Below are 26,630 nucleotides of genomic sequence, written 5' to 3'. Positions count from 1 at the left end.
TAGAAATTAATTCCGCGCTTTTCTAAAGCAAACTTACCATTTACTTTCTAGTATCGTAGTTATTTCCAAATGTATCCGCAGAAATCCGTGCTTTTCTAAAGCAAACTTACCATTTGCTTTCTACTACACTTTAGACCAACTATTCTTCTTTACGATATATTGGGTTGTCTGGAAAGTCCGTGCCGATTTTTGATAGGTGGTACACGTCTGTTTATATTGGAATGGTTGAAAACAATTGACACGGGCGCATCCTTTAAAAGGTGGAAAGGTCGTAGAACAAAATGGTATTTACATCATTCAATAAATATATATCAAAATTCAAATATGCCTTTGAATTTTTCTTAAAAATTGCCACGAACTTTCTGGACAACCTAATAGTAACTTTTCATAGGGGTAACATTTCATAAGCAAAAAGAGTCGTCATTCTTTCCCCTCGCGTGGTCCCAACATGTTTGGTAGAAAGTGTTGACTACTCTTGTTGTGTTCTTTCAATATTGAACGGGCGATCCTTTGTGAATCATTTATTTTCGTTGAATGGGATGGGAAAGTGGCGTTTCTAACGGTGGTACGTGGTTGTCGTTTCAGGTGTTGTATTGCGACGGCTGCAGGGAATCCTGTCATCCGAAGAGGGGACCTTTGGCGACTCACAATCTGGGCCCACCTCGGGGCAGCTGGCAGTCGAACGGTGGCAAAGGTTCTCGCGGTGCAGGCGCGGAATCTACACCGGTTTGCAACGATCACAACGGAGAACCGTTGACCCTCTACTGTGCCCTCTGTAAAATCGCGATATGCGCGCTTTGTCTTCGAGATCGACACCAGGCGCACAACTACGACGTCCTGCCCTTGGCCGCTGCCTGCAAAGCGCAAAAGGTGAGCATCTTGAACGTTTACATCGTCCGAACGGCTCATTTCCAAATACTTTTTACCCCTATACTGTCAACGACGAGATAGAATAAGTTCATAGTTGTTTAAGTTAGAAATGATTAGAAAGGCCGATTGAAAATTTCGTGTAATAATATTCTCTTTTCGCGACAAATTTAATATTACTCTCTATTATCAAACGAATAACTTAGTTTGCCTGACATCGAATGGGTTAACCCCATACTTTTTGGTCGAGATTAAACCTCTAAGCGTTCCGCACCGTCGCGTCGGAAACTCGTTCCGAATAATTCGTCGTGCGTCGACGTAACGCGCGAGAAATTCATCCGCGACCTTGACGAAACTGGTTCTAGAGCCGAGGTCCATTCACGGAACTCGATCGTTTCTATTTCCGCGCGCGCTAACTTTCGGAGCAACGACCCTATTGGGGGTGTGATGTAGCGGGTGGAGGAAGAGTCGTTTGGATCGACAGCTGGTATCGATATCGCGTGACGCGCTACGTGGGTGTGCCCCACGGGTTTCGAACAAACGTGGCCCATGATTTCCCACCCCGAAGACCCCCAACACCTGCTCGACCCGTGATTAGGGTTACCGTTCCCTTTTAACGCGGTGGAACAACGCGCTTTTATTATATTAAACGTCGACCTGAAATATCAAAGTAAATGTAAATTGTAATTGCTTAAACATCGAGGTAAAAGTTTGAAAACTGTTATTTGATCGGTCATACGGTAGATTTAGTGGTAATTTGGTTAATCTGTGACTGTTCTGCAACCCTCTAGGTTGAGAAAACAAAACGGTCATCTAATATTCCCTCCAATCTCCTCTATCAATTTAGAAGTAATACCTTTATCGATAGATGAAATCAAATTCCCGTTTTCTCGTTTCTTATGTTCTAGAGATGGTAACCCAATCTATTCGATCCCGTCCCCTCTCTTGGGACCGCTTCCTCCCGCGAGTCTAGGAAAAAACCGGTCCGCGCGCTGGCAATTTCGTAATTACTCGTCGAACAAACAACCGATCGACTAAGTGCTCTCTCGTTTACCTTCCCCTTCCACGTGTGTGTTTGCTTCTTTCCGACGAGAACGCAACTATCGTCGAATTCGGCCCCGGCGAGATTAAAAATTGATGCGAATCAATTCTGCGCTACCGACCGTGAACTCGTTGAAAATCGGCTCTTTTCGCTCGTTAGAGACTTGGAATAATTAGTCCATTCCAGAAAATATCGATCGGTTATCGAAGTTGGTAGATTTTCAGAAATCAGACGACTTTGTTACGACTTTGTCCCGAACAAATAGGTAGCCAGACCTGGAAAGCTCCTGAATGTATATAATTAATCCTAATTTTTGTGTTTCATTTAATTACCAACTATCCGATCCATGTCAGGCTGCATAATTTACTCCGGTAAGGGTTCCAGACCCTTCCCGCGTGCCTACTTAAGGGTTAAAGCTGTACATCCCCGTGGGTTGGGCGCTTATCTACCTACGCCCAACCGTCCTCCCGTTTTTACGCCTTTCGCGAAACGTTGCCGAAGCGTAGCGTTAGAGCCGATAAACTCTCGGCAGAAACGAAACCCGGCGCGATATAACGCGCTTTGACGCGTAATCGTCTCCCGAGCGAATGCCAGTCGCCGTAATCCAGCCATTGTCGCGAATTAACATTGACGCGAATTAACATTGACGCATACGGTACCGGCAGACTTCCGCAGACTGCGCAGCCGATATTTCGGTAATTAGTTCGGCTGGACAATCGGCTAATCGAGGGAATGCCCTGCCTCGTCCGCGATAGCGACATTCCGCGTGTAGTAATCGCAGTAACGTTCATTGAACATGCACACGCGTGCTGTCAACGCGACGGGACCATCGTTTCGATATTTTCGAGCACTAACAGGTTGGCGAACGTGCGATTGCGATGTGATCTTTAATGGGGAATGAGGACAATCACCGCGGGGCGTCGCGAGCATTTTGGTCCCGGAACCAGGCGAACTCAATTGTCCTGGAGACCTCGAGGTTAGAGACTTGGAATAATTAGGATGCTAAGTTACTTGAATGGGTGGAAAACGAGTTTAGAGAATAAGAGTCTTCAAATTTCACTATGTGATAGATCTCTAGAGGTAGACTTCATCAGACTTGATCAGTAAACAGATAAGTATGCAAGGAAGGAAAGTTCGAGATTTAGTAGTCGACGCCCACGAAATCCGTTAGCCACGGTCGCAGGAGTTCAGGAACGAATCGAGAATGAAAGGTATGGAGAGGGAAGCGTATGTGTTCACCGAGGAAGAAAACTCAGGCACTGTAAGCGTCGCGGCGTCGACGGTATTGCCGCCGAGGTAGCTCGTGTACCTCGTGCAGCCTCGATTCGCGTGTCACGAACTGTCTTGGCTCCATGGGGACGGGAAAGCTAGTCTCGCGAAAGAAACGATTCGCGTGCGAAAAGAACAAGGGTCGAGAGGAGATTGGAACACCTTGGAACGTTACAATTCGTACGTAAGAGATCACGGAAAAAGTGGATGGAACCAGGGACGAACGAAATTTTATTTGAATAACGATCGAAGAAAACAAGTCCAATCGCGAGTGGTTCAATTTTGATTTTACGAACGAGATTCGAGCAACGGATGAACCGAGGCAAGAATTCAGAAAATCCAGCTGAGAATTTTGTTCGTCTCCGGAGGGAACGCGCGTCACCGAAGAAAGGAAGAAAATAGAGGATCGAGACGATAGCGGTATCGCGTCGTGCCGAGAGAAGGAAGGAAAGGATACAAACCGGCTAAGACTCTAGATCCTCCGATAACGTGCATTACGTATCGCTAGATTCTGGTTTTGCTCGCATTGGGTACCCTCTTCGACTAGCTCTTCCGTCTTAACAAGATTCGCTTCGTTCCACCTTGTTCGGTGTCTCGCGTGTCCCTCTTGCTTTCTTTCCATTTTAGGAATCGAACCTTTTCACATCGGAGCATCCTGTTCTGATTCCCTGTTGTAGCATTTTCGATTTCGTCCAGTCGAGCCAATTTCGCCAGCATTATCTATAGTAGCGTCGAGGGATACTAGACTAACTTAAGAATAGAACTCTTTTAAGGTGATTCGGGATGTTTTTTCATAGATGCGATACGATAATAAAATCTTCGCGGACGTGGCTAAAAAAATTGAACCTAAATAGGAATTTATTTTATTCCGCAAGTATTATAACATGAACTTTACTTTCAATCTTTTTTATATTCTTGCATATTGTTTGCATTTTGTAGTTTCTTCCGCGTTCGAATGTCCTATAAATGCATACAGATCCGCAGTCTAGCAATATTTGCGAACGTGTAAATGGTTGGAAATCCAAGAAATGAATCGACCAGCGCGTGGATAGTTATTGTTGTTATCGGTGAAGGTTGTTGATTACCTGTTGGCGTTATCGTCGTTAAATCAACGCATCCGGTCCACCAATGGGACCGTGAAATTACTCGTGCATTCGGGGCGCACGCTCCTGGGTTGTTTCGCATTGTGCCACGCTTTTGAATGAAGAAGGGGCGCGACCAGAAAAGGAAACGTCCGCGTGGCCTTTCCGTGTACAATCGAGAGCACGAAAGAAATTGGAGCACGCCCGGGTCTCTACGAGTGTCCTTATTATTGTACATCCACTCCCCTCGATATCCTTGTGTTCGAATCCTTCGGTAGCCGTCTCTTTCCGTTCTCACGCTGCAACCATCGATTCGGGATGATCTCGGCTCAGACGCGACAACTGGAAGATCCCCTTTTAAACTAAGATTACAGCCGTTCAATTATCGACGCTTAATCGACCCTCGGTTCTTCCTTGTTACACAAACTTGCCGTCGAAAGCTGATGGATATCGTGCAACGAGCGAGAAGCGCTTTACACCGTTGTACAATTAAAGATTTAGGTCGAAAGGTCGTGCTGTTTGAATTTTCATCATTTCCGCTTTGGAGAGGCTAAAAATGCTTCGAAGAAACGCCATCGCTTCTTTCGTTGTTTCGAAGCAAAGGAGTCCTCCAACTGAAAAGAACACTATGCTTTGAGGACGAACGCGAAAGCTTTGACACGAGACTCGGGTGCGCTCTGGAAAACGAGATCTAGAAATGGAGATACAGAAATAATTGCGAGCTTTCGACGTTATCGTTATTACGAGCCACGCTCGACTCGACAAAGAATATCGCATGATTTCGTTGGACTCGCGATAGTTCGTTTTCGGATAGAAAAGGCAGAGACTGTTACTATAGACAGAGTAAAAATGAAATGATTATTTCACCGGAATTAGGAATAAAAAATTCGTAAAAAATGCGTAGAATTTTACAGCACAATTGTTCGCGAGAACGGCTAGAGATACGATCGAGTATATCGTCGAAGATTTAGTGCGGCGTGCCCCTGCAAACGGATCGTGGGACTTTCTAGACGGGTTGTACCATTGGGTTCCGTAAATGGAAACTTGTTGGAAAATGGCGTCGGTCGGGGCCACGACGTAAAGCACCTTTCGTATGCATGAGCAGCTAGCGGGCAGCCACGAGACGCGGAACTTGAAAGGATACCTCTCGCAGAAAAGACGAACGTCTAACCGCGTCTTCGTTAACCCTTTTCGCACTTTTTCCACCCTCCTTTTACTCCACTCGCGATGGCGGCAATTTAATGATTCGTTTTCAAACTAGAACCGCCCGGAACCGTACGCTCGACACCGTTTAAACAAGTTTCAATCTCCTTCGAAGCTTTTCCCCAAGCGGGAAATACGCGCGCAGCCGTTTATCCGACTTCCAACCATTTAAACGGGTGAAACGACGTTATCTACTTCGAGATTGCAAAAATCGTTCCGCGAGCTACCATCTGGGCCCGGCATTTTACAATTATTCGCGTAATTGGAGTAGTTGGTTAACAAAGTTTCGCCAACGACGGAAGGTTCCGTCGGACGAGGCTTCGAAACGCGCTTTAAAGTTGCCGGAACGAGCCATCTTCTTGCGCGACTCCGATCGAAGAAAGAACGAGACTGAATTAAAAGAAAGAAGCTCCTTGGTAGATTCCTCAAAAATTACCAGGGCAGAACTCGTTCAGTCTTCGTTTCTCGAATGATATTTTCTAACGTGGGGCTCTCTAAAATAGAGCTCCTCGTAATTTTGGATGAGTTATACGTTCTTTTTGGGAGAGAAGAATAAAGATGCGAGCGGAGTGGCTTGCGCAGAAAGCGTCCGATGGTGCGAACGGAAATCTTTATTTGCGAGCAACCTCTTCCCGATGCTCTTCGAGACGGTATTACGTTTAAAAATTCATGGAGGGGCCGAAGTTTGGCGTCGGCTGAAAACATCTCGGCTTACTTAGGTCGAAGCCCGGGTACTGGGCTTAAGGAAAACGAAAATGGACGAGCGGTCTAAGGGTGTGGTAGCGAAAATTACGCAAAGGCGAGAAGCGAATCGCGACTGGCTCTTCCGTGGGGATAATTTAAACTTATCTCGCTGGAATCTCCTTAAGCTCTCTTCCCATCTGTAAAAGTAAGGTTTTTTTCCTGAACCAATTACCTCATTCATTACTACTTCGGACGATTACGAAAGAATAGGTTGGACTCGGTTCGTTCGTAAATATATTAAACGCGAGATCGACGTAGTCGCTATTTAGCTCGCACGTTTCATCAACAAATTAGTGTTTCTCCGCGATAAAAATTGCACGTGGTCTTGAAGTACGTACAAATAACTGTTCAAAGTTTGAAACTGCCACGATCAACGGTGCTCGAGAAAAATATTCACAAACCTCTTGCAATGATCGAAACTAAAAAAAACAGCCCTTTGTCTCTCTAAAGGATAGGCTCCTTTAGTCACCGCTTTGCTCAATGGGCGATCTACCGTATCCATTACGTGGTTCTTCGTGCATACGGTCGTGTTTCGCGCGATTGGACGAGGAGGAAAAAGAAACGCAAGGTACGGGATGCAGGAATGCTCGGGACGGACTCGGTAACCGGAAATTCTTGGCGAGTCGTTCGTCCCGTAGATTTATTTCGTTGGAAGCGGCGCTCGTTTTCGTCCTTTTTAGCGGAAGGCAACAGTTTACGCGGCAATTTTCCTCGTTCATCCCCGAATACATAATATGGTTTTATCGCGACACGTAATCGGGCCGGTTCGCTAATACGAGAATCGTGCAATCGCGTTATCGCATTCTACTGGGTTTACTCCCTCCCTCCCTCCCTCCCTCCCTCGTCGCTGCTATCTCTTTGTCGGGTGATAATAAATTTTCTACCAGCTTTGGATAATGTTTCACGGAGGTGCGCGTGCACAACGTTCGCCATTACGAGATAAACGTACGCGCGCAAACGTGGGCGATAAAAGCGCGATAAACCCAACGGAACAGAAAACGATGGACAGGTCCAACAGACTCGCGATGACGCGACCATTTGCGTCGAAATTTGCTCCAACAACGTGTAAACGACCTTTTCCCCGACGATTTTTATTGCCACCACTCGCGAAAAACAAGGTCATGAATCGTATCTATTATTCATTTATTTATCAGAGGCGTATCGATATTTCAATGGGGAGAGGTGTTGGTAACAGAATGGAATTTTTTTATCTGCGCTTTCAGAGATCCTTTTTAACACAAGATCGTTTTTATTTATTTCACTCGAGGAAAGGTACCATCGGGCAAGTGAAAAGTAAGCGTACGTTGTTACATCGGCACGAAGGGTTGTTTGGCGAGGCCGGTCGAGGGTGTTCGTATTTTTTAAATCAGGAAGGAACATCGAGGCGATCGTAAAAGTAAATAAGGGTAACGACCGAACCTCAAAAAGATTACAAACCTCTTTCTCGAGTATTTCCGCTTGGTGAGCTTCGCGGTCCCATCGGATTTTTTCCCCTCGAAAGCGGGAGGAACTCGATAGTGAAATCTTGGAGGCGAGTAGGGGTCGCCACGGAGCAACGAGCGATTAGGATAAGAGGGTGGGACGACGCGAAGACGGCCGAAGGAGAACGATTCGCATAAATTTTCACGGACGGAGGGTAATCGGCGTATGAAACGGAGATTGTTTGTCGAATTTTCATGCAGATGATACTGCGATGCCGATAAAAATAATAAATCGGTACGTTTCCTCGCTCGTATTTTCGCGTAATAACGCGTCGTTCTTTCTGAAGTGGACCTGTCTAAAACCGTTCGCGTGATTTTAAAGAAAGGAATGCGCGAGAGCTTTCCTGTATAATTGGTGCACCGAACGGGAGTCGCGATACTAGAATTATGGCACGAAAATGTAGAAGCGAGCGAGTGCCGGCACGGGGCCGCGGGAACCTAAAAACGAAAATAGTTCTTGAAACAGTGCCAGCCTTTGATGCCTCGTATGCGTACTCATTCTAGTAAATAAACAAAAAAGTAGACGCGTGCGGGAGTGGCGACCGCGCGAAGAGTGCCCAAGGGACCACGGCAGCCGGTCCCTTAGTTTCGCTGTCCAATAAACACCGAGGGGACGTCGAACTCCCGAATAATTTATTAGACCAGCTACAAATTGCCCACTACGGGCATTAGATGGATCAATTCGAACGTAACCTTTTTTTCTTTACGCATCGTCGAACGCGTTCGTTTCGAACTTTATTCGAAGCGACGAAGGTAAAAGTTAAGGAGTGCTATTTATTCGTATGTTTCCGTTTCGATCGAGCCACGCCAGACGACGCACCTCGTTAAATGCACCGTTCCCTACGCAAACGTCCCGGTTTAGTTTCTAATCGATTACCATTCGGCGCAATAGCGACGTCCCCCGTCGGCGTCTGTCTTTCGTGGCCGACAAAGATCCGACCGAATATGGTAATCGGTGGCTATAAAATTCTGGACACGAAATCGCGGTGAATTCATTAACGTGGTTCTAGGTCGGTACAGACGTTAGGTCATATCGGCGCGGTATCTTAGATATTTATGGGAGCTCGACTGACGCTGCGAGTGCACCGCACGCAGTTAGGGTAGACTACGCAGAGACGAACAACGCGTTACATAGTGCCGCCACGCACGACACATGTCGTGACGTTTTCACGATCACCCACACCCCGGCATCGTCCATTCTATTCCGCCAGTATTTCCCCGCGCCCGTGCGGTCTCGTTGTGTTTCGTTTCGAATTTAATGGTGGAAAATGCACTCGGCCAAAGTCAATAAGTTGCTCCGCCACCGTCCCTTTGCGCTCTCTCTCTTCATGGGCTCCCATTTGCACCGTCAGCCCACGCTGTACGCTGTCCTAGCGCGAACATTGGCGTAACCGTTCATTTTATGGCTGTTCTTCGGGGCCGTTGCGTCGCCTGAGGTCTCCGTCGTTTACCAAAGACCGCGGTGTTTAGAACGATCTGTGAACGTAGCTTTTCGTGGCAGAGCACCGCGAGGTTATCGCTGTTGTCCAATTTACGTGCTTTCTTACTCTGATTTTGTAGGAGGTGCGAATATTAAGAGGTAGCTAGATTTTCCGTTTCAATGACGGTTCTTACGTGATAATGGATCTTTGTGAGAGTATTACCATTGGATTGCTGAGGTTTGCACGGTGAAAACGAGTCCAAGCACGGTCCAATTTTGAATTATGTATAGTTTGTAGAATCTATCCCTAAAAGTAGTTGACAAATGAAAAGCTGGATAATTCATTGATGATACTCTCATAAAAATACAACAAAGTCTTAACGTTTTAACGCAACAGAAAGTATTCTTCCTTTGGCCATCTACGTATCGTAGATATATACGTATCGTATATCGTCGTCATCATCGACCACTGATTTATCCCTGGAACACGTGCCAATCTTCGTGGCTGGAATTCCCACGATTCGGTCGTCTCATCGGTTCGACAGATGCTATTTAAAGCAGTTTACCGGAAACGAACGGAACTCTGCTCGTGGCGGGACGCGAGGCGATCTTTTCCCTCCGTTCGCGCGAGAAATGAATGTATACGATACGGTTCGGCGAGAGAGGGCACATTGCCAGAATCTGACGCAAGATCGATCCCGGTTCGCTGGAAAAGCTACGCCAGTGACTTCTGTGCAAGGGTCGCGGGGGAACACGGGAAGGTAGGGTAGCCGAAAGCAATTTGTACTCCTATGCAGGCTCTGCGTTTCGCATTAGACGTTTATATTGCGCAATATATATCGGCCAAGAATAGGTCCACGCGATCGGCTAGATTCGGCATTATTCTCGTACGGTGCTCTTTCACGGACGATACGGCTGGTAATTTATATCTCCTCAAGATAAAAGCCGGATTTCTTGCGAGAGCTTTATTAGACTTATCCCTTCCCGGGCTCTACGTCTTCCTTTTTAACTCTGCCGTCGAACTGCTCGCCAAACTCGATGGAAGGACTCGCAAATTACAACCACGATCCAATAACGTACAAATTGTCCATGTTAAAAATATTCCACGTTGTATTCACATTATTATACTATTTATTTCGAGTACTTGCCGCGTAATCTTCCGACTCTTCTTACCCTGATACAAAACGACGACAAGTGGTCTTGTTTAAACCATTTGCATCCCATGGTCGTAGCACGGGTGTCTCGTAAGTTCCTTTCCTTTGCTTCCTTTCGTCGTCTAAAAATATCACCCCCAAGGGATCTTGGCGAATCTTTTGGCCCTCCCGATTCGAAAATGCTCGAGCATCGCAGCTGCTGGTGCACCGAGTTACGTTCGCCACGTTCGTTTCATTTCGCGTCGTTTTGTTCATCGAGCGACCTCGCGAAGAGCACCAAAGTGGATCCCGGTCTCCTCTTCCATCGTCGAGCTCCTCTTTGGTCGCTTCCTGGAACCTTGAAATTTATTATCGGACCAACTACAAAACGAATAGTTGTCCATTTGATGTTTGTACCCTTCGGAAAATCGACAACGGGAGACTATGTAGCTGCTAATAAGAGAGCGTTACTCCTTTATTAGCTTGTTCTATCAATGCTACTCTGGTCGCACCTTCTAGTATTAATAATAGAAAAAGACTCTTTACATCCCCATCGCCGTTCCACCTTGTTCAAATAGCCGCTCGTTACGAGAAAAATGTCGATCGATTTTTTTTCCTTTTGAAGAAAATAAAAAAATTGTTTGAAATTCGACGTTGAACGGTAACGCGTCTGGCGCGTATGCAAATGTGTCGATCGATTGGTCGTTTTCCGTCGTTTTTCGCGGCTAGGAGAAATGAACCGTCGCGCGTTGACGGCTGAAAAGTCGAACGTCATCGGAAATCCGTGGACGGAACTAGTTTTGCATCGAATGCCAGCCGTTCGTAATTAGATCCGTTTCAGTCTGAACGCGTGACGACATGTCGATAGGAACGGGTTGAATATGGTCGTGAAAGAAGTCGCCTAACTGCGTTATGGTTCGTCACGAATCACGTTATCGATCAACGTCTCCGTACATCCTGCTCTTAACACGCGTCCGTTATATTCTTTTGGCTAGATAATAGACGGTGTTAAAAATACCAAAGTGTCTCTATAGATCGGTTTAGAGTCCCAAAACTTTTCATCCGTAGATTGTGTTTCCACGGTAACAGCAATTAGCTTGTAGCCTGGATTGTATCCTGGTTTGAATTGTGTCCTCGGGCGTACTCGCTGGTACATAGTCGTTTGCATTCCCGCGAGAGTAGTTACCTTGGAGCGTTTTAGTCGCGCAGGAAAGAGGAAACGTTTCGACGAAACGGTCGAAGCGTTCGCGATCGGGGCATCGCGACGATCCCGTATAACGCGCGTTCGTTTCGACGATTTCACGTGTTCGCCGCTCACAACCGCTAACGGATTTTCCAAGACGTACGCAAACGTTTACGACGCCCGCTTCCTTTTACGATTCCCGGGTTATCGTGGTCGTTTGTCGCGGGCTCGTTTCCGATCCACCTGCTCTCGATTTACACCTTTTAACTTCCACCCTCGTCGTATCGATTTCGCATAAACGGGATCGCGAGTTCCGTGGCGAATCGTAAGTGATACTTTTCGTAAGCTCCGAGGAACTTCCTTATTTTTCCACCGCTATCGCACTGATTCGCGTCAGTCGACTTTCTTTATGTGTTTCATAGCCACGCTGTACTCGTTTTGTGTTTCTGTCATAGACACATGAAAATATAGACCGAGCCTTTGTGTTCGGCTTTTTGTAATTGCATATTCTAATCACTGATTTTCAATCTGTTTTGTTTTCTAAAAATTCAAACTAACATTAACCATTCTGTAACACTACTTTGGTTATTTAATATATTCTTGTATGTGCATAATAACAACAAGAATATATTAAATAACGAAAATAGTGTTACAGAATGGTTAATATTAGTTTGAATTTTTAGAAAACAAAACAGATTGAGGATCACCGATTATCAGTTACCCCTCGTATAAAGGCTCGGTCTATATTTCCATATGTCTATGGTTTCTATTTGAAAAGCAATCGTTTTGGGAATGTTCATATTCCGTGGAGAGAAGCAGACTTTACGCGGAGGTGTACTGGGTCAGACGCTATCGTCAGCCGTCTTATTCCACTTGACTCGAGCATTCTCCACTTTGTAGCATATACTCGAAAGCAGATCTTGCGTTAAGGTGTATCGGGTCAGACACGGACTCGACGAAATTGAAAAGTAAGTTCGAAAGTAGAGTAAAATTTTAACAATCAATTTTCAACTCCTCGAGTTTTTTCCATTTCTAGTCCTCAAGTACGGAGCTTGTTAGCTAACGACCAAAGAAAGCCAACATTTATCTTCGTTCATTTAGCGTTGTCACTCGCGACCAACCGGACGAATCGCATTTTCGCTTAAAAGCCCTGTTACCTGTTGAAATGCCCAATTCCGTCGAGATTACGTTAATGAGGCGGAAGACGGGGCCAATCGCAATTTCTTCGGTTAACAGAAACACGAGACACGATTGACGGAAACGCGGAAAAGGGGCGGGACGAGGAGGGAGGGGGTCCGAAGTTGGTTCGAATTTCCTCTGAATCGATCGCGGGTGCGCGTAACCGTGAAAAGCGTGGTCGGTAGCTTTGACTTGGGTCACGGTCCCTTCGAGAGGGGTTGGTTTGCTCTCGTCCCTTTCATGCGAAAGCGAAATACGAGTGCAACAACCACGCTTCAGCAATTATTCGGTACTTTAGCAGACTCCGCTGAAAATATTACTCGACTTTCCCCAACGTCGAAGCGTGTATTTAAAAGCACGAACGCCGAATTTTCGACCACGATTGCGGTCACGGTTGCGTTTCGGGCCACTCCGCTGCCAGAATGCGCGACTGGAGCGCATTTGTCGTGGTTGGAAACGTTTGTGGCGAAAATTGTACTCGTTAGCATTTATTTGACGCATTTGCTCCGCTATTTTCGAGGCTATCGGAACGGTTCGGTAATTACAACACGTTATTGGCCTTCGGTGCAATCGTTCGATTTTTCATGAAATCACGTACAATTTTAGCGATGTTAAAAGCAATCCATTCGTACCCTTTCCCTTCTCGCCAGCGTTCCATCGTAAATCTGTCACCGGCAGTGTCTTCTGTTGCTCGTTTACCCAGCAGAGTTGAATCGCTCCCTTCGAACGCGCAGGGCAAACCGATAGACGCTTTCCCGGCGTTAGCAGGATTTCTTCTGGTATCTAGCGCGAGAATCCGTTTCCTCGAAGGAACGAGGGGAAAGGAGAAAATCCTTTTCTGCACGTTCGAACAGCTTTCTGGCCTAACGAGACTTTACATAGCTCGAGTACGTGACAGAGCAACGTTAGGAGGCGCGCGCGTGTCGGTGGAGATGGCTTAACGAAAACTGGCTCGGGCAAAAGAACCTGGTGCGCTCGACGAAACACCGGGTGCATGCTAAACATTGGAAGTAGAGGAACACGGTGTGTATACACCGCGGCTCGAAACTTTGAAGCACCACTTTCACCCGAATAAAGGAGAAGTGTACGCTAGCTTCGCTCGAAATTTTACTACTAGAAAGGACTGAGAGAATCTATTAATTCTTTAAAAAAATTTCTTCGTTGCAAATTTGTTCTACTGATAAATTTTACTTTAGAAATATAGAGAATGATCCTCCGTCGAGTTCTTCCTTTTTAACCCGATATCTTTCCCACCGGGCAGATTAATCAACTTTTTAAATAAAGTACCTGCAACCCGTGACTCGCGCGAATAAAATAGAAGTCAGCCTAAGAACGCGTAATCGCGATAGCGTGCACGAAAGTTTCCCCTAAACGAGCCGCGAGCAAATCTCTTTCGTTGCTCGTTTTGTTTTTCCAGGCTCGATAGTTTTCTTTCGGTTTATTTTTACACATCCGTTTGTGGTAGTTTTTCTCGGCACCGTTCCAAGTTTATCAGGAGAAGTTGCGTCATCCCATTGGAGAAGTCGACAAGTTCTCGAAACTGATTACATCTAGAGACTTTGTAGTTGGGCCAACGCCGCCAATTATCGGCGTGAGAAATTCTAACGAAGATCGAGCGGTCGCTCCGTCCGTGGTGCAAGTTTGCAGGGAAGCTTTTCCGTGAAAGCTGTTTGTTGCCCGTAGTCTCGTCCAACGGAGGAAGTTAAGGGAGATTAGAGGTCTGGCGAGAGTTCAATTATTCTCCGCGAGCAGCCGAATCTGCCCGGAGACGGAGAATATTTTATTAAGACGATAGATGGCGAAAATCGATTCGCGTCAGGGTGCAAACCTCCTCCTCAAACGTGTATCTTTGTTTCGATGCGCGCTGTTGCATTATTACCATTTCGAGCTCACTTTTGCGCGTCAAACACCCGCCTCGGCTCCCTTTATTATTTCTGTAGCTCCGCTAGAGGCATTGGTATCGCCTTGTATCGGGCTTTTTTAATGTTCGGGAGCTTTATCGTGAATTCTACGCTTCTAAACGGGACTTGGACCTCGGTTTAGACTTCTAAATGGAACTTAAACCGTAATTCAGTTTTCCATCGCTTAACGATTACGCTCGATTATTAATTACTACTTTCCACGGAACGCGACTCGACAAACCACGAAATCGTTCCCTCGATTCTTCCTCGGACCTTCAGGAATGATAAAGGGAACCGAGGCGGGTGTTTGACGCGCAAAAGTGAGCTCGAAATGGTAATAATGCAACTGGGCGCATCGAAACAAAAACACACGTTTGAGGAGGAGGGTGTACCCCGACGCGAATCGATTTTCGCTCGAAAAAGTTTCGTTCCGCTTCTCGAGGGAAATAGCTGAGGCAACGAAATAATGAGAAACGTTCGTACCAATTACGTTACCGGTTTCGTAACAGCTCGAGAATCGCCTGGCTCTAGTAGACGTTGAACAACTGCGCGCCGCTCTTCCTGCAACAATAAATATAAGGGAGAAGCGCGAAGTGAGACGGAGACCCGAATAAAAAAGTTCATCGCGAGAAGAAATTAGCAATTCAGAAGCTGGGAATGCCGAGGAACATCTGAAATCGTTGGAGGAACGCTCCGCGAGTAGTTTTTCGGTTGGAATAAATTTTTTCCTTATTTCACGTTTTAAATATTCGAGAGCAGTTGTGGAAGTGTATTTAAAAGTCGAGTTAGACGGCGTCCAAACGAGAGAACGTTCGTCTTCAATTAAATTAGGTTGTTTGCTCGAGAGAGAGAATTCTTAACTAATTTGGTAAATTTGATACGGAAACGTACGTTTATAAAATAACCGTGCTTCCTTAAGACCGTCCAACGTTTAAGGTTGAACGTTCAACCTTATCTTTACACGTTCGAGCCCATCTCGCTGACGTTTAAAACTTTTTATCCTCCCCTTTATTTTGTTTTCTCATTACGAGTTGCTTTTAACTTACAAGCATTTAACGTCGGATGTATTTGCGAAGAAAAAGCTTTTTCCCCGACGTTGATAATTTCCCGAAGCGGCCCCGTTAATTTGCATAATTTGATATCGCATCGTCGTCGTCATCGTTACGCAGCGGATCGTTGTACCGTATCTCGTATCAAGGAGGAAACTTTTCCTCGAAGAGCAGATGGTTCGGCTTGTACGGAGGAAATTACACCGAACTCAGCCCTTTGATTACGAAATCACTTTCATTCCCCTCTCTGTCAACCCGTCTTGTAATATATACATTGTAATGGACTCAAATAAAACATCTTAAGAGGATGGAATATAAAGTACATCGAAACTGTAAAGGTCCCTAATGAAATGCACGAAATGTTAAGATCGGTTCTAGAGGCGTTAAAAACCTAGAAGTCTTATTAAAATATTCCTCTGGATATCGAGAAGCATCGACTTTTCTAATATGAAAATTATAGATATTTTAAGGGCAAAGCACTCGATGCGGAGAATGTAAAACAGAAGTAACGAATTTCGATTGGACCCCATTCAATTCGTTAGGCGATTGGGTAATTTTCTCCCCAGCTATTCGCACGTCACGCGGAGCTTGAGATACCTGTACAGGTCCTCGGTACAACTGACACCTGTCTTTCAACCTGAGCGATAGTGATCGCGTTTCGACAAGGTGTACGACGTTATTACCATACGGTTACAACAACGCGGTATGGAAATACTCGGTTATCGAGCGGAAGCGCTGCTACAGAATCGTGTCTATAAATAACGAGCACTTTTTACGATGCAAACGAATTCGCTGCCGGGCCCAATTTGCGCGTCGGAAGCGCGCAAGATGATTTCACAAAATTTGTAAAATGTCGTTACCCTTGCCAGTAAGAAATAGTTTCTTTGATGTTTCAATTAAGAACGCGAAGAACAGTTGATACAGTTTCTCGAATCGTAGACCGTGCACAGCTTGAAAATTTCTGTCGGACCAAACAAGTTCGAGACGAGCAGATGTTCGTAGTTGCTGCGGGCGATTCGATTAATCGACGCTACAATCGGGGTCCATCAAGTTGCCGACGAAGCGTACGGGAACGAATTAAATTTCTGTCTAGGTACTTGTCCCGAGACGTCTGGAGACAAAGGAGCGATCACGATCGATCAGAGCCATTTGCGCGCTGGAAGAGCTAATATCGTTCGACTACCAATAACTTTCGGGCCAATTGTTCTTCGAGGTCTCCTGCGCCGTTTCTCGCGGCTACTTTTATAAAAGATAATAAAGAAGAGGCGTTTAGCGGGATAGAAAAGAGGGTGCGATCGAGAATTTATTTTTGAAAGTCTGCTACGTTGCGCATGCAAGGTGAACATCGCTGGAAAAAAATATGAACGAAATTTAAATTGGACATTACTGTATTTTCCTGAGAAAAAGGACACTCGCGTTATATGTATTATAGAAGAAGCCGCACGAAATTGCCTCGAATCTCACGTCACGCGCGAAATGTAGTTCCGTAGAAATGTTGTGGATGGAAAGGGTTAACGCATCGGCGGTTGTAAAAATTGTTGAAGGAAAAATCGTTAAGCCCGTGGCCCCCACTTGGACGCCTCGAGTCGCGACAACGTTGAGAAGAACGGTCACTCCGACGTTATCAGGTCGTTCCTCTCGTTCTCTCGTCTCGTCTCGTCTGGCGGTGGATTCGCTTGGTCGCGTTTAGCTCGAAGCGAAACAAGGGAAAAGCGAGAAAGGGCGAGAACGTCGCATCATTCCAGTACAAAAGTACACACCCCATGGTGCGTCAACTCGACTCGGGCTCGTAATGAACTCTGTCGGTCCCTTTCAAACTATTCCATTCTCTTCGGTTCGCGAAACTACTGCGAAACGGTATCGTCGACGTCACGTGGCTGAAAAAAAGCTAACGAATCGAAGAATCGGACGTTCCAACCTTTTAGTCGAGCATGGGGGGTCCACCTAATTCAAACATCGTCACGTTTGCACGTTTCGTACGATTGTATTGCTTGGCCAAGCGAGGGTGAGGTCTCCGGGCTATCGCGCTTGTAGCTGTAGCGGTGGTACGTAGAAATCGGTTTGAATTTGTTAATCGTCGTGTAGATATAGGTCATGTTTGAACGAAAAGAAGGGAACAACACTTGGTCGTACTGATAAATGTTAGACAAGATATATTTATTAAATATTTAATTAACCGCAACAAAACAAAAAATATACACTTCGTCCGCGGATCCACCTGCACGGATCAATACTTTTAAACAAAATAAAAACATAATCTTTTACAACTTATCACCACGCATGATGTACATATCCTGGAACTAACCTTGGCGACATCTTTAATAGATGACAAAATTAGGCAGAGTGGCGCGCCGCGTTTAAATCTTGCGCGATGTTGCGAGAAACGAATGCAACCGTATACATCGTATACAGAGATCGACTAAAAATTACCTAGGCTAGTGCCTTTGAAAAGTACTCGATTCGCAATTATTTACGAGTACAATTATTTACGAGTACAATTATTGAACAGAGAAGTGAAAAATCCATTTGGACACAAAGTGCGACGGTAATTGGGTCATTTATCTCGTCGGCGAGTCAGAGCAATCGAGATGGAAACGGAGAGGCAGGGACGGGACAAAAGCTCCCTAGACTGTCGGATCCGATGCTGATTATGCACTCGGTCCTGTATACGTGCTCGAGTCGAACATTTGTCGCGCAACCATTTCCGTCCCCGGCGCAACCACGGATCTTATTCGAGACCGTTAATTGTGATCTATGTTTCTGTCTGTCCGGAAGATGCGACGAGCACCTTGGAGAGACACTCAGGTAGCTCTATCCGCGAGAACCGCTTTCAGTCGCGCAGACCCACCTTCGCAGCTAGAAAGCCAATTAATTAAACGTCTGTGCTACGACGTGTTCCTTAATTAACTCGTTGTATCGCGCAACTTGCGGTGTCTCTAGACGCGCTCCCCTCGAGTCGGATCTTTTCTGGGAAACGATAACGCGTGCGTTCGTTAGGGGCTCGGGAGCTTGCGGATGCGTATTCTCTAGAGAAGCATTCCGGAGATCGATAATTGCGTGTACGAATCGGCGTACAATGATCTTGGGATTATTTATGGTAGCGTACCTTGACATCGCTGTTACAAATCTCTTCATAGATACTCTATCGATTCGTCGTTCGCGTACAAGTAAAGTTCGAACGAGAGTCTCGAAGTCAACGAGAGTCTCGAAGTCAACGTTCGCCTAATCTTGAAGTTGTTTGCGAGATTTCGTCGGGGATAGACGGTGTTCCAGATCGTCGAGTCCGACGTCGCCGTCGGGGAGACGTCGAAGGAACTCGCTACGCGTTATCTAGTTAGTCGAGGCGACGGAGTCCCAGATCGTATCTAGAAGGCTGGCTCCGTAATCGCCTCGAACGTTTTCCAGAATAATTTCGCGGGAGTACGGAGCCTTAAATTTCAACCGAGCCCGTAAATAGCGTTTTATCTACGTGTCGCGCGCAGTTAAGTCACGCCCAACGATTTATGGATCGCTTCGGAATATTCGTCACCGATATCGGAGCGGTTTTTCCTCTCTCGCCGCTTGTATGGAAATTAAAGTTTCACCTTCGAGCACCGACAGTCCATGCTACAGCGATAAACGAGCTAGGACGCTTGTAAATTACCGAACAACGCGAGACAATGCGAGACTACAATTGAAACAATAGAGCGACTTTTATTTTCACCAATGGGGGCGTAGGAAAGTCCATTCGGGGCCTAATAGTTTGTCGACGGAATGCTGCACGAGTAATTGTTATTATTAACCCTTTAAACAGGCGCGAAGGGATGAATTAAGAAGTGGAAGATACCTGAGAGAAAGATGATGATCGAATAATTCGTAATAATCGACGATAATCCCTGTTATGGTATCACCGCTTGGAAACTCCACCTCGAAGTGACCGTATCAGTGAATAGCGACGCGCGGTATTCATTGAGATTAATTACCGTTACGACAGAAGGGACACGAATTTGTCCATTAATAACGTTGGAATGATAGACGGCGTCGATCAATCCGCGTGCTTGCAAAGCATGAAGTTTAAATTGGTTTAAAATGGAGCCATAATTGTAATCGTTTCTGTCCATTGTGATAGCCAATTTGAGGCTGGTGAAAGGAAGAATACACGGAGGGATTACACGTCAGTGGTGCACAGAGTCGCACAGTTTCACGGAGCTCGCACGGAACGGTGGCATAAAGTATTTTTCAGCGATTTAAATAAGATCAGGAAACAGCGAAAAGGATACAAATCCGAGGACTATCGTGGCGTGGTTGAAGATGTTAAAAATCTTGGAATCGAGAGCAGGTCTACACGAACGGGTTAGGGGTAGAATTTTCTCGTTTCCTCTTTTGAACATTTTACAAAGAAGGAAACGAGACAAGCGCATCGGCGATCTTGAAATTTATTCGAAGCCTAGGATTTTGCCCATCTCTGGTTAGGGGTTGACTAGCTGAAGAAAAAAAATCTCGATTATCAGGATATTTTCGTAATAAATCGCTCGTTCGACTTGATTGATCCCGTTCGTCCCAGTTGACGTTCCCCCTCCCCGGAGGCGGGAAAGTATGAGAGCCACTGGCGAAAAATGGAACGGCACAGGGTTTGCGTTGAGTTGCATTTGGTTTGCGATCGGTAGCGTAGCCGTTGGCAGGGATATCGTGTTTACGCAGGATCGTGTTCGGTATCCCTCGCTGGCAGCCTGCGTCGAATGCCAGTGGCGGTGACGGTTAGGGCGCGGTGGTAAACGAGAGACGCCGAGTGGGAGAAGAGATACGAGCTCGCGGCGGAATGAAAAGGGTGCTTCCAACCCCTCCCACGAGTTTCGTACATTCAGCCGACCTCTCTCGACTGTTCACGGAATGGGGCTGAATCGCGTGGGCTGCGACTCTACGATAACAACGCCGCGCGATCTTGGCTAGACGTGGAACGCTCGGTTGCGGCTTGAAACGAACGATCGACCGGCGGGTCAGATGGTGCTACGATAACCCCGCGGTTGACGCTTTCCACCTCCGTCCGACGACCCGTCAAGATGCGTTTAAACGAGTGGATCGACCGTGTTTATCCAAATGGATATTTTATATGCAAATGCGCATTTACATGCAGGGTACACGCGAATATCGAGGATATATGCAAATCGTGCAAATATTGGCGTTACACTGGTCGATGTAGGAACAGCCGCCGTCATCGAAGTCATCGTTAGACCGAACATTAAACCGACTGTAAATGTAAACGCGCCCTGCGATCCACCGATACGAACGGGCCGGGAAAGAGGAAGCAAAGAAAGAGAATTTTGAGGGCGAAACGAGCAGAGAATAGCCGCGATTGGCGTTATCGAATAACGCTCGAGAGCCGAGATGCCGCGTTAGAACTCGCAGAAGGAGAATGGCCCGCGAGGGTCGATCCAAGCACCCTTGACTGTTGCAATTACTGCCTATGAACGGCCGGATGAGATTCGATCGGGCCGCTTAATTAACAGGTGCAACACGCCTGAGCTTGCCACGTTCCGGTACGTACCTGCCGGAGGTTTCGATCACCGAATTTCGGGGGCGCACGAGTAATTTCTATCTAAACGTATCCTTACCGAATCAGAGGTACAGTATAATTACTATCACGCTCAACTATGGTTCAGGTTACAGAAGTTACGGACGTCTACAGGTTACTGAGCTCAGCAACAGGGGACCAGAGAGTGCCGTGCTCACCTACGAGTTCGTCTACCACCGACCGAGCATGATTTCATTCCTGTACTGTATCTCCACTTAACCAGATATGCAAAAGCAGGGAGTTGTTTCTCCCCCAGTCCAAGTGGGCTCCGACTTTCGAGAGAGTTCGAAATTCGTAACAAGCTGAGAGACATAATTTGCGATAATCCGAAGGCGCAGCGCGGTATCACGAGAAGCCACGCAGCGTTGACTGGCTGGGATTTCCCGACGTGTAACGAGAAGCAAACGATTAACGATACGACGGATGGTGCGGCCGCCAAAGAGCCGAGTTAGTTCGCGAAGAATTTCGCGGAGGTACGTCAGCCATCTCTGGGATTTCCGTTCGAGAATTCAGCGGGGAAAGCTGCGGAAATTAGCGAGAGCAGGGTCGCGGTCGAGGCTAATCTGAAAGGAGTAACTTAATTACTCTCCGACACGAACAACTGGCAGACGGCTTTCGTCTGTTCGTTTGCTGGGTCTAGTTGCGAACATCAGGAAACGGACAGGACGATAGACGGACAGCGAACAGACGGATAAAGAGGCAAACAGATCCTGCGAACTCTTCCTCGCGATGCCGCGTGAATTAAAATCAGACGTGATTTTAATTCCAAGGTGAAAGAATGACGAATTCGTTGGTAAATTCGACGAGGTAAATTTCACCCTGGATAATCGAGAAAATCGATTTGTTTTATAAATACAAAGGAATCTGCTTCTTCGTTGTTCGTTTCATCAACTGGAACGAGTGACGCATTGCCAGCGATATTTCACTTTGTTGTTTTAGATACGCACCAAGGGATTGGGAATGACATATTCGCGGGAATATTTCACTCGGCGGTTCTAAGTATCTCGCGAGGGTTTAGGTATGAAAGGGTTAAATGCGGAGTAAGGTTTCAGCAGCCCCGACTGAATACTCGAGCAGCATCAAGGGTAAAATGCACGTCTTGAGATATGTCGGCCTTGACGCGTTCCTCGAGCACCTTTTGTCGCCGTTCTAATTCAATATTTCCGGCAACCGGGTACCCGCATTCTCAGACTCTTCGAGTGGTGTGCTGCGAACGAGCTTTTCGCGCCACGAACCCGCAGAAACGAGCACATATTCCGCGGGATTCCAGGACCTGGGGAAGCACGGTCGGCACGGGAAATAGAGAGAAGTCGTAAATCAAGCGAGGAAAGAACTACCGGAGCTGTTCGTAAGATTCTCGACTTTTAATTAAAGGTTATCGCGGGAGGTAGAAAGTCCATTATATTCGGAAATACAGTCGGTCGCGTAAGTATTCGTAGCCTCTATCCCTAGTAAATGTTCATGCATTGATTTAAGAGAAATTTTTAAAGAAATTTTTAAAGAAATTTTTAAAGAAATTTTTAAAGAAATTTCTGGAGATATAGAGGGTACGAATACTTATGGGAGTAACTGTATGTGTAATGGAGTCTTTATATTTCTGATATATGACTCGCACGACTAGTTTATCGACCAAACGACACGATCCGATAACGTTGTTCAGCGTGGTTGGCTGAAAAATAAACGAGAGCTGTGGGAACGATGGTGAAAAGGCAAGGGAGAATCTACCGATATGTCCGGTTCGCGTTGCCAATCTACAGGACGAGAATTGTACAACCGTGCACAGAACGATTCTTCGCGTAAAAATGAATGAGAAATAAAAAGGTAGAATTTTTCGATACGAGCTTCCCTTTTCAATAAATAAAACTGCTTTGGTTGACGCGTCTGACCAATACTCGCTATTTCTACTCGCGATGCTGTTTGCCACGCAGTGGTTCAAGTACACCTTCGTACGTTCTACATATTGACTTGCTTTCATTTTTAATAATCAGACCCAAGTTGAATAGACAACATGTACAATAACGTATACTATATCTGTATCAAGAAACGCCAAACGCAAGTAGAAATAGGGAGCGATGGCCGATACGCGTTCGCGTAGCTCTCGATCGCACGTGTTCCTGACAAATTTTCAATCTCGATTTTATCGAAAACGAAGTTTTTGCTGGGACAAATTTTATTCTATATTTTCGTTTTATTTTTCCTCGGGAAATAACCCCCACGCTCGGCTACGCCACTCGACCTCGCCCAAACTCTATTTTCCTATGCCAAACCTGTTCTCTGTTCTATTCAATTTTAAATATCGCGCGACCTCGTTGAAAATTTATATTTTGCAAATGTAAAGTATTCTGAATTCTGAGTTCACTGATTCCAGTAGCGGTCAACATCGGGCTGTCCTGGCCCTTCCCTGGCCATCGTTAGTCATCCTAGGTCAGCCTCGGTCCTCGGTCGGTTTTTCGCTCGAACTATACGCGAGGACTGAATGCTGAAACGTTAATATCACAGAAACTATTCTGAAAAATTAATATTTAATTGGTCCAATCAATAGATATAAAGATACAGAAAAATTGTCTGCAATATCCTCGTCACAGAAAGATTTGTGTCTCTCCTCTTCGGATTACGTGGGGTTCAACCGACGAAATTTTTCCGAACGCTCGATCCGATTTGCATTGGTCGTTTTTCTCTTTATTCGACGTTTCCATCTATCGTGCCAGACTTGGAGCTGGCCACGTCGACGAACGATACGCGTTCGACCAACTGAAAACTCGCGAACAGCCAGACACGAATACCGACGTTCTTCTTCGTCCTTTTTCCACGAGTTTCTGGCTGTTAGAAATGTTTGCATGATTTACGCAAACCCTGGAAGCTCCACTCGATCCAAATGAAGGGTTAAAGCACCGATAAAGAATTTAAAAGATATGAATCGTTTCTTCCGATATTGATTTATCTTTTATTTCTATATTCTAAATATATATTTCTTTATATATAGAATTATACATAGAATTATATATAGAAATATAGAAAAGAAAGACTCGCGTCGTATAAAAAATTATTTTGCAACACTTTACACGTCGAAAATGAATAGATGTATCACTCAGCGACTACGAGAACTAATTCGATCGATTGTCTCGCCAATTTGTCGTGAACTGTAATTACCAATCTGCGGTCACGGTGATCCTATCTCTCACCTTCGCGCTCCGATCGCGGTAAATTTGCCGAATTGTTGCGTAGGGGGCTCATGCAAATTTGTAACTTCTTAGGAGGGAAACGTTAGCTTCTGTTCTCACGCGAGCCGTTTGATGTGATTACAGACGGAGCTCTCGCAAAATTTGCAACAGCTGTCGGAGAGGGCACGCTCGACGACGGAATTCATTCAGAGGCTCAAAGGAATGACGGACAAAGTGCACGTGAGTATCCGCCTTTGGCGTCCTTTTTAAATTTCGCGTCCAGGGGGAACGAAAATGGGGAGGGGGGAGGGGGAGGATGGGGGAGGGGGGAGGAGGGGAACAGAGACGCCAGGGGGAGGCTGGTCTCCGTGAAATTACGGAAGGACGCGGCGTTAATTGCATCAGCTGTCGCCGTCCCTTCCGTTTCCAGCTCCATCTTCGCCAGGCTGTCCTCTCGCACGCGAAATTACAAAGGATACGACATCGAGACCAGCCCAGGGAACGAATTATATTCGACCAGTTAATAATACCGTCGGATCTCGCGTTTCGCTCTCTCCCTCGAACAGAAACCTGGCCCTTTTCGATGGAATTCCCTTCCAACCGCCGTCGCGACTGCTCATTTCCGGAAATAATTGCCGCTAGAGGGGCCTGGAATTATTTTAAACGCTGCAGTGCAGAGGTGGGATCGCATTAGCGCGTTTAGAGGTGTTGAGAGAACCGGGCAGTCGTATCGCTTCGACGCGAACGTATTCTTTGGGAATTAATTTCGAGTGCGAATCCAGAGATTCAGAGAGTGCGAATTAGAACAGAACGGTTAGCCAAACGAACAAGGGATGGTCCGAAAATTGTCGATAGAGATTCTTCGCAACACCTGCTGTTTGCTTCGAGGAATAAAGCGCAGTCCCTCGATTATCCGATCTAATAGAGGCGAGGGTTGATCGCGTAATCGAGGGGGTCGAAGCACCAAGCTATTTTTCTTCGACCTGGTAGCAACAGGTAGGTTGTAAATATATCGTAATGCCATTTCTGGAACATACATCGATTGCACGGTACATACTGATAACGAATCTCGCAAACAATTGTCATATATTACCGTTTCAACAACTTTTGTACAAGCTTCCCTTCTGTCGTTGTTAATTCGTCGCGTTACGAGGAGGCTACCGCGAAAATGAAGAACGACATGGGGGCGGTCGGGGTGCAAATAACATTTGAATCTCATTTCGGCGAAAAGACCGTGGCCAAATGAATTCCCAAGACTTCCCGCTGTCGTTGGGAAAACGGGAACAATTGGATTTCCCACTTCCGGATGCGTTTTACAAGAGTTGATTTATAAGTTCGTCTACCCTCGGCGTTTTGCATTTGCATATTGTTTCGTCGAGCGTCTCTGAAATCTCGCGAGGACAAACTCGGAAGAAACAAGGCCTCCTTCCTCCGGCAACTTCCGAGAAACCGTTGTGGAAGTTCAAGTTTGTCTAAGAGTCGCTGCGATCGTCGAAACATCGAGTCGCGGGCGTCCCCTTGCACCGCCGAAATAATAAGGGTGCTCTTTGTAGATAAATAGGATCATCTATTTTCTTGCATTACGTAAAGAGAGGGATCAGAGGACGAAAATAAGAGTAGCCGTTCCCTGGGAGCTGCGATTATGATATTTTTTTTCTTTAATGAAAAATTTCTTACAAATATTCTAATATGATTATTTTGAAAAACATATATCTGTGGTAACTTATTTTATATATAACATGATTGGACGCACATGTGCGTCATCCGCAGCGAAAAGGGGTTAGGTGTTAAAAAGGGGTCTAGTAAATTTTAGAATTGCTGCCTCCTGAACGGAAGCAACTGGAAGCTTGTGCGGGCGAATCGACGATCAGGCGATTGAAAAGGAGCGCATTAAGGTTAATGCGAGTGGTTACATTTGAAGCGAAATGATCGTTGCAAGTCACGCGATGTCGCTCGAAATCGCATGTGCTTATTTCACAAACTGGTTTTTCACGTAATAGGGTCCTTTGTACAGTAATTTGTACTCTCGACGGCCATGCAACTGTATAAACGATAATTGCGCAATACGCGAGGTTGTTGTACCACTTTGCAACAAAGAGAACCGATACATAATAACACAAACGTAGGAATTTAAACGAAAAATAAGGTACGAAGAACCCTCGATCCTCGGATCCACAGTCGACCGCTTTACCTACGCGACCAATCCCGTACCCTACGTTTCGTGTTCTTATTTGACTCCTTATTGTTGGGTATGGGAGGCGCGGATACTACACTTGGCTATCCTGAATTGACATTCATTCGCCCTCGAATGTCTGTTTTCTCGGGTTTCGCGTCTCAACAACAGTGCGCGCCGCACCCTCTTTCG

The 26,630-nt window shown here is 46.0% G+C and overlaps 1 protein-coding gene across 3 annotated transcripts in view; it reads left to right on the top strand.

Moving 5' to 3' along the window:
* LOC128876602 (E3 ubiquitin-protein ligase TRIM9) overlaps positions 1-26,630 on the top strand; it is a 40,972-nt gene that overhangs the window by 3,737 nt on the left and 10,605 nt on the right. For all 3 annotated transcript variants that reach the window (XM_054123089.1, XM_054123090.1, XM_054123088.1), the window contains exons 3-4: positions 586-870; positions 24,410-24,505. In XM_054123089.1, the coding sequence (XP_053979064.1) occupies positions 586-870; positions 24,410-24,505 (381 nt within the window). The remainder of the gene's footprint in view (positions 1-585; positions 871-24,409; positions 24,506-26,630) is intronic.

This window comes from Hylaeus volcanicus, chromosome 5 (genome assembly GCF_026283585.1).
Source record: "Hylaeus volcanicus isolate JK05 chromosome 5, UHH_iyHylVolc1.0_haploid, whole genome shotgun sequence".
NCBI lineage: Eukaryota > Metazoa > Arthropoda > Insecta > Hymenoptera > Colletidae > Hylaeus > Hylaeus volcanicus.
The sequence above is the reverse complement of the archived record's forward strand: the minus strand, read 5'-3'. Positions and strand labels throughout refer to the sequence as shown.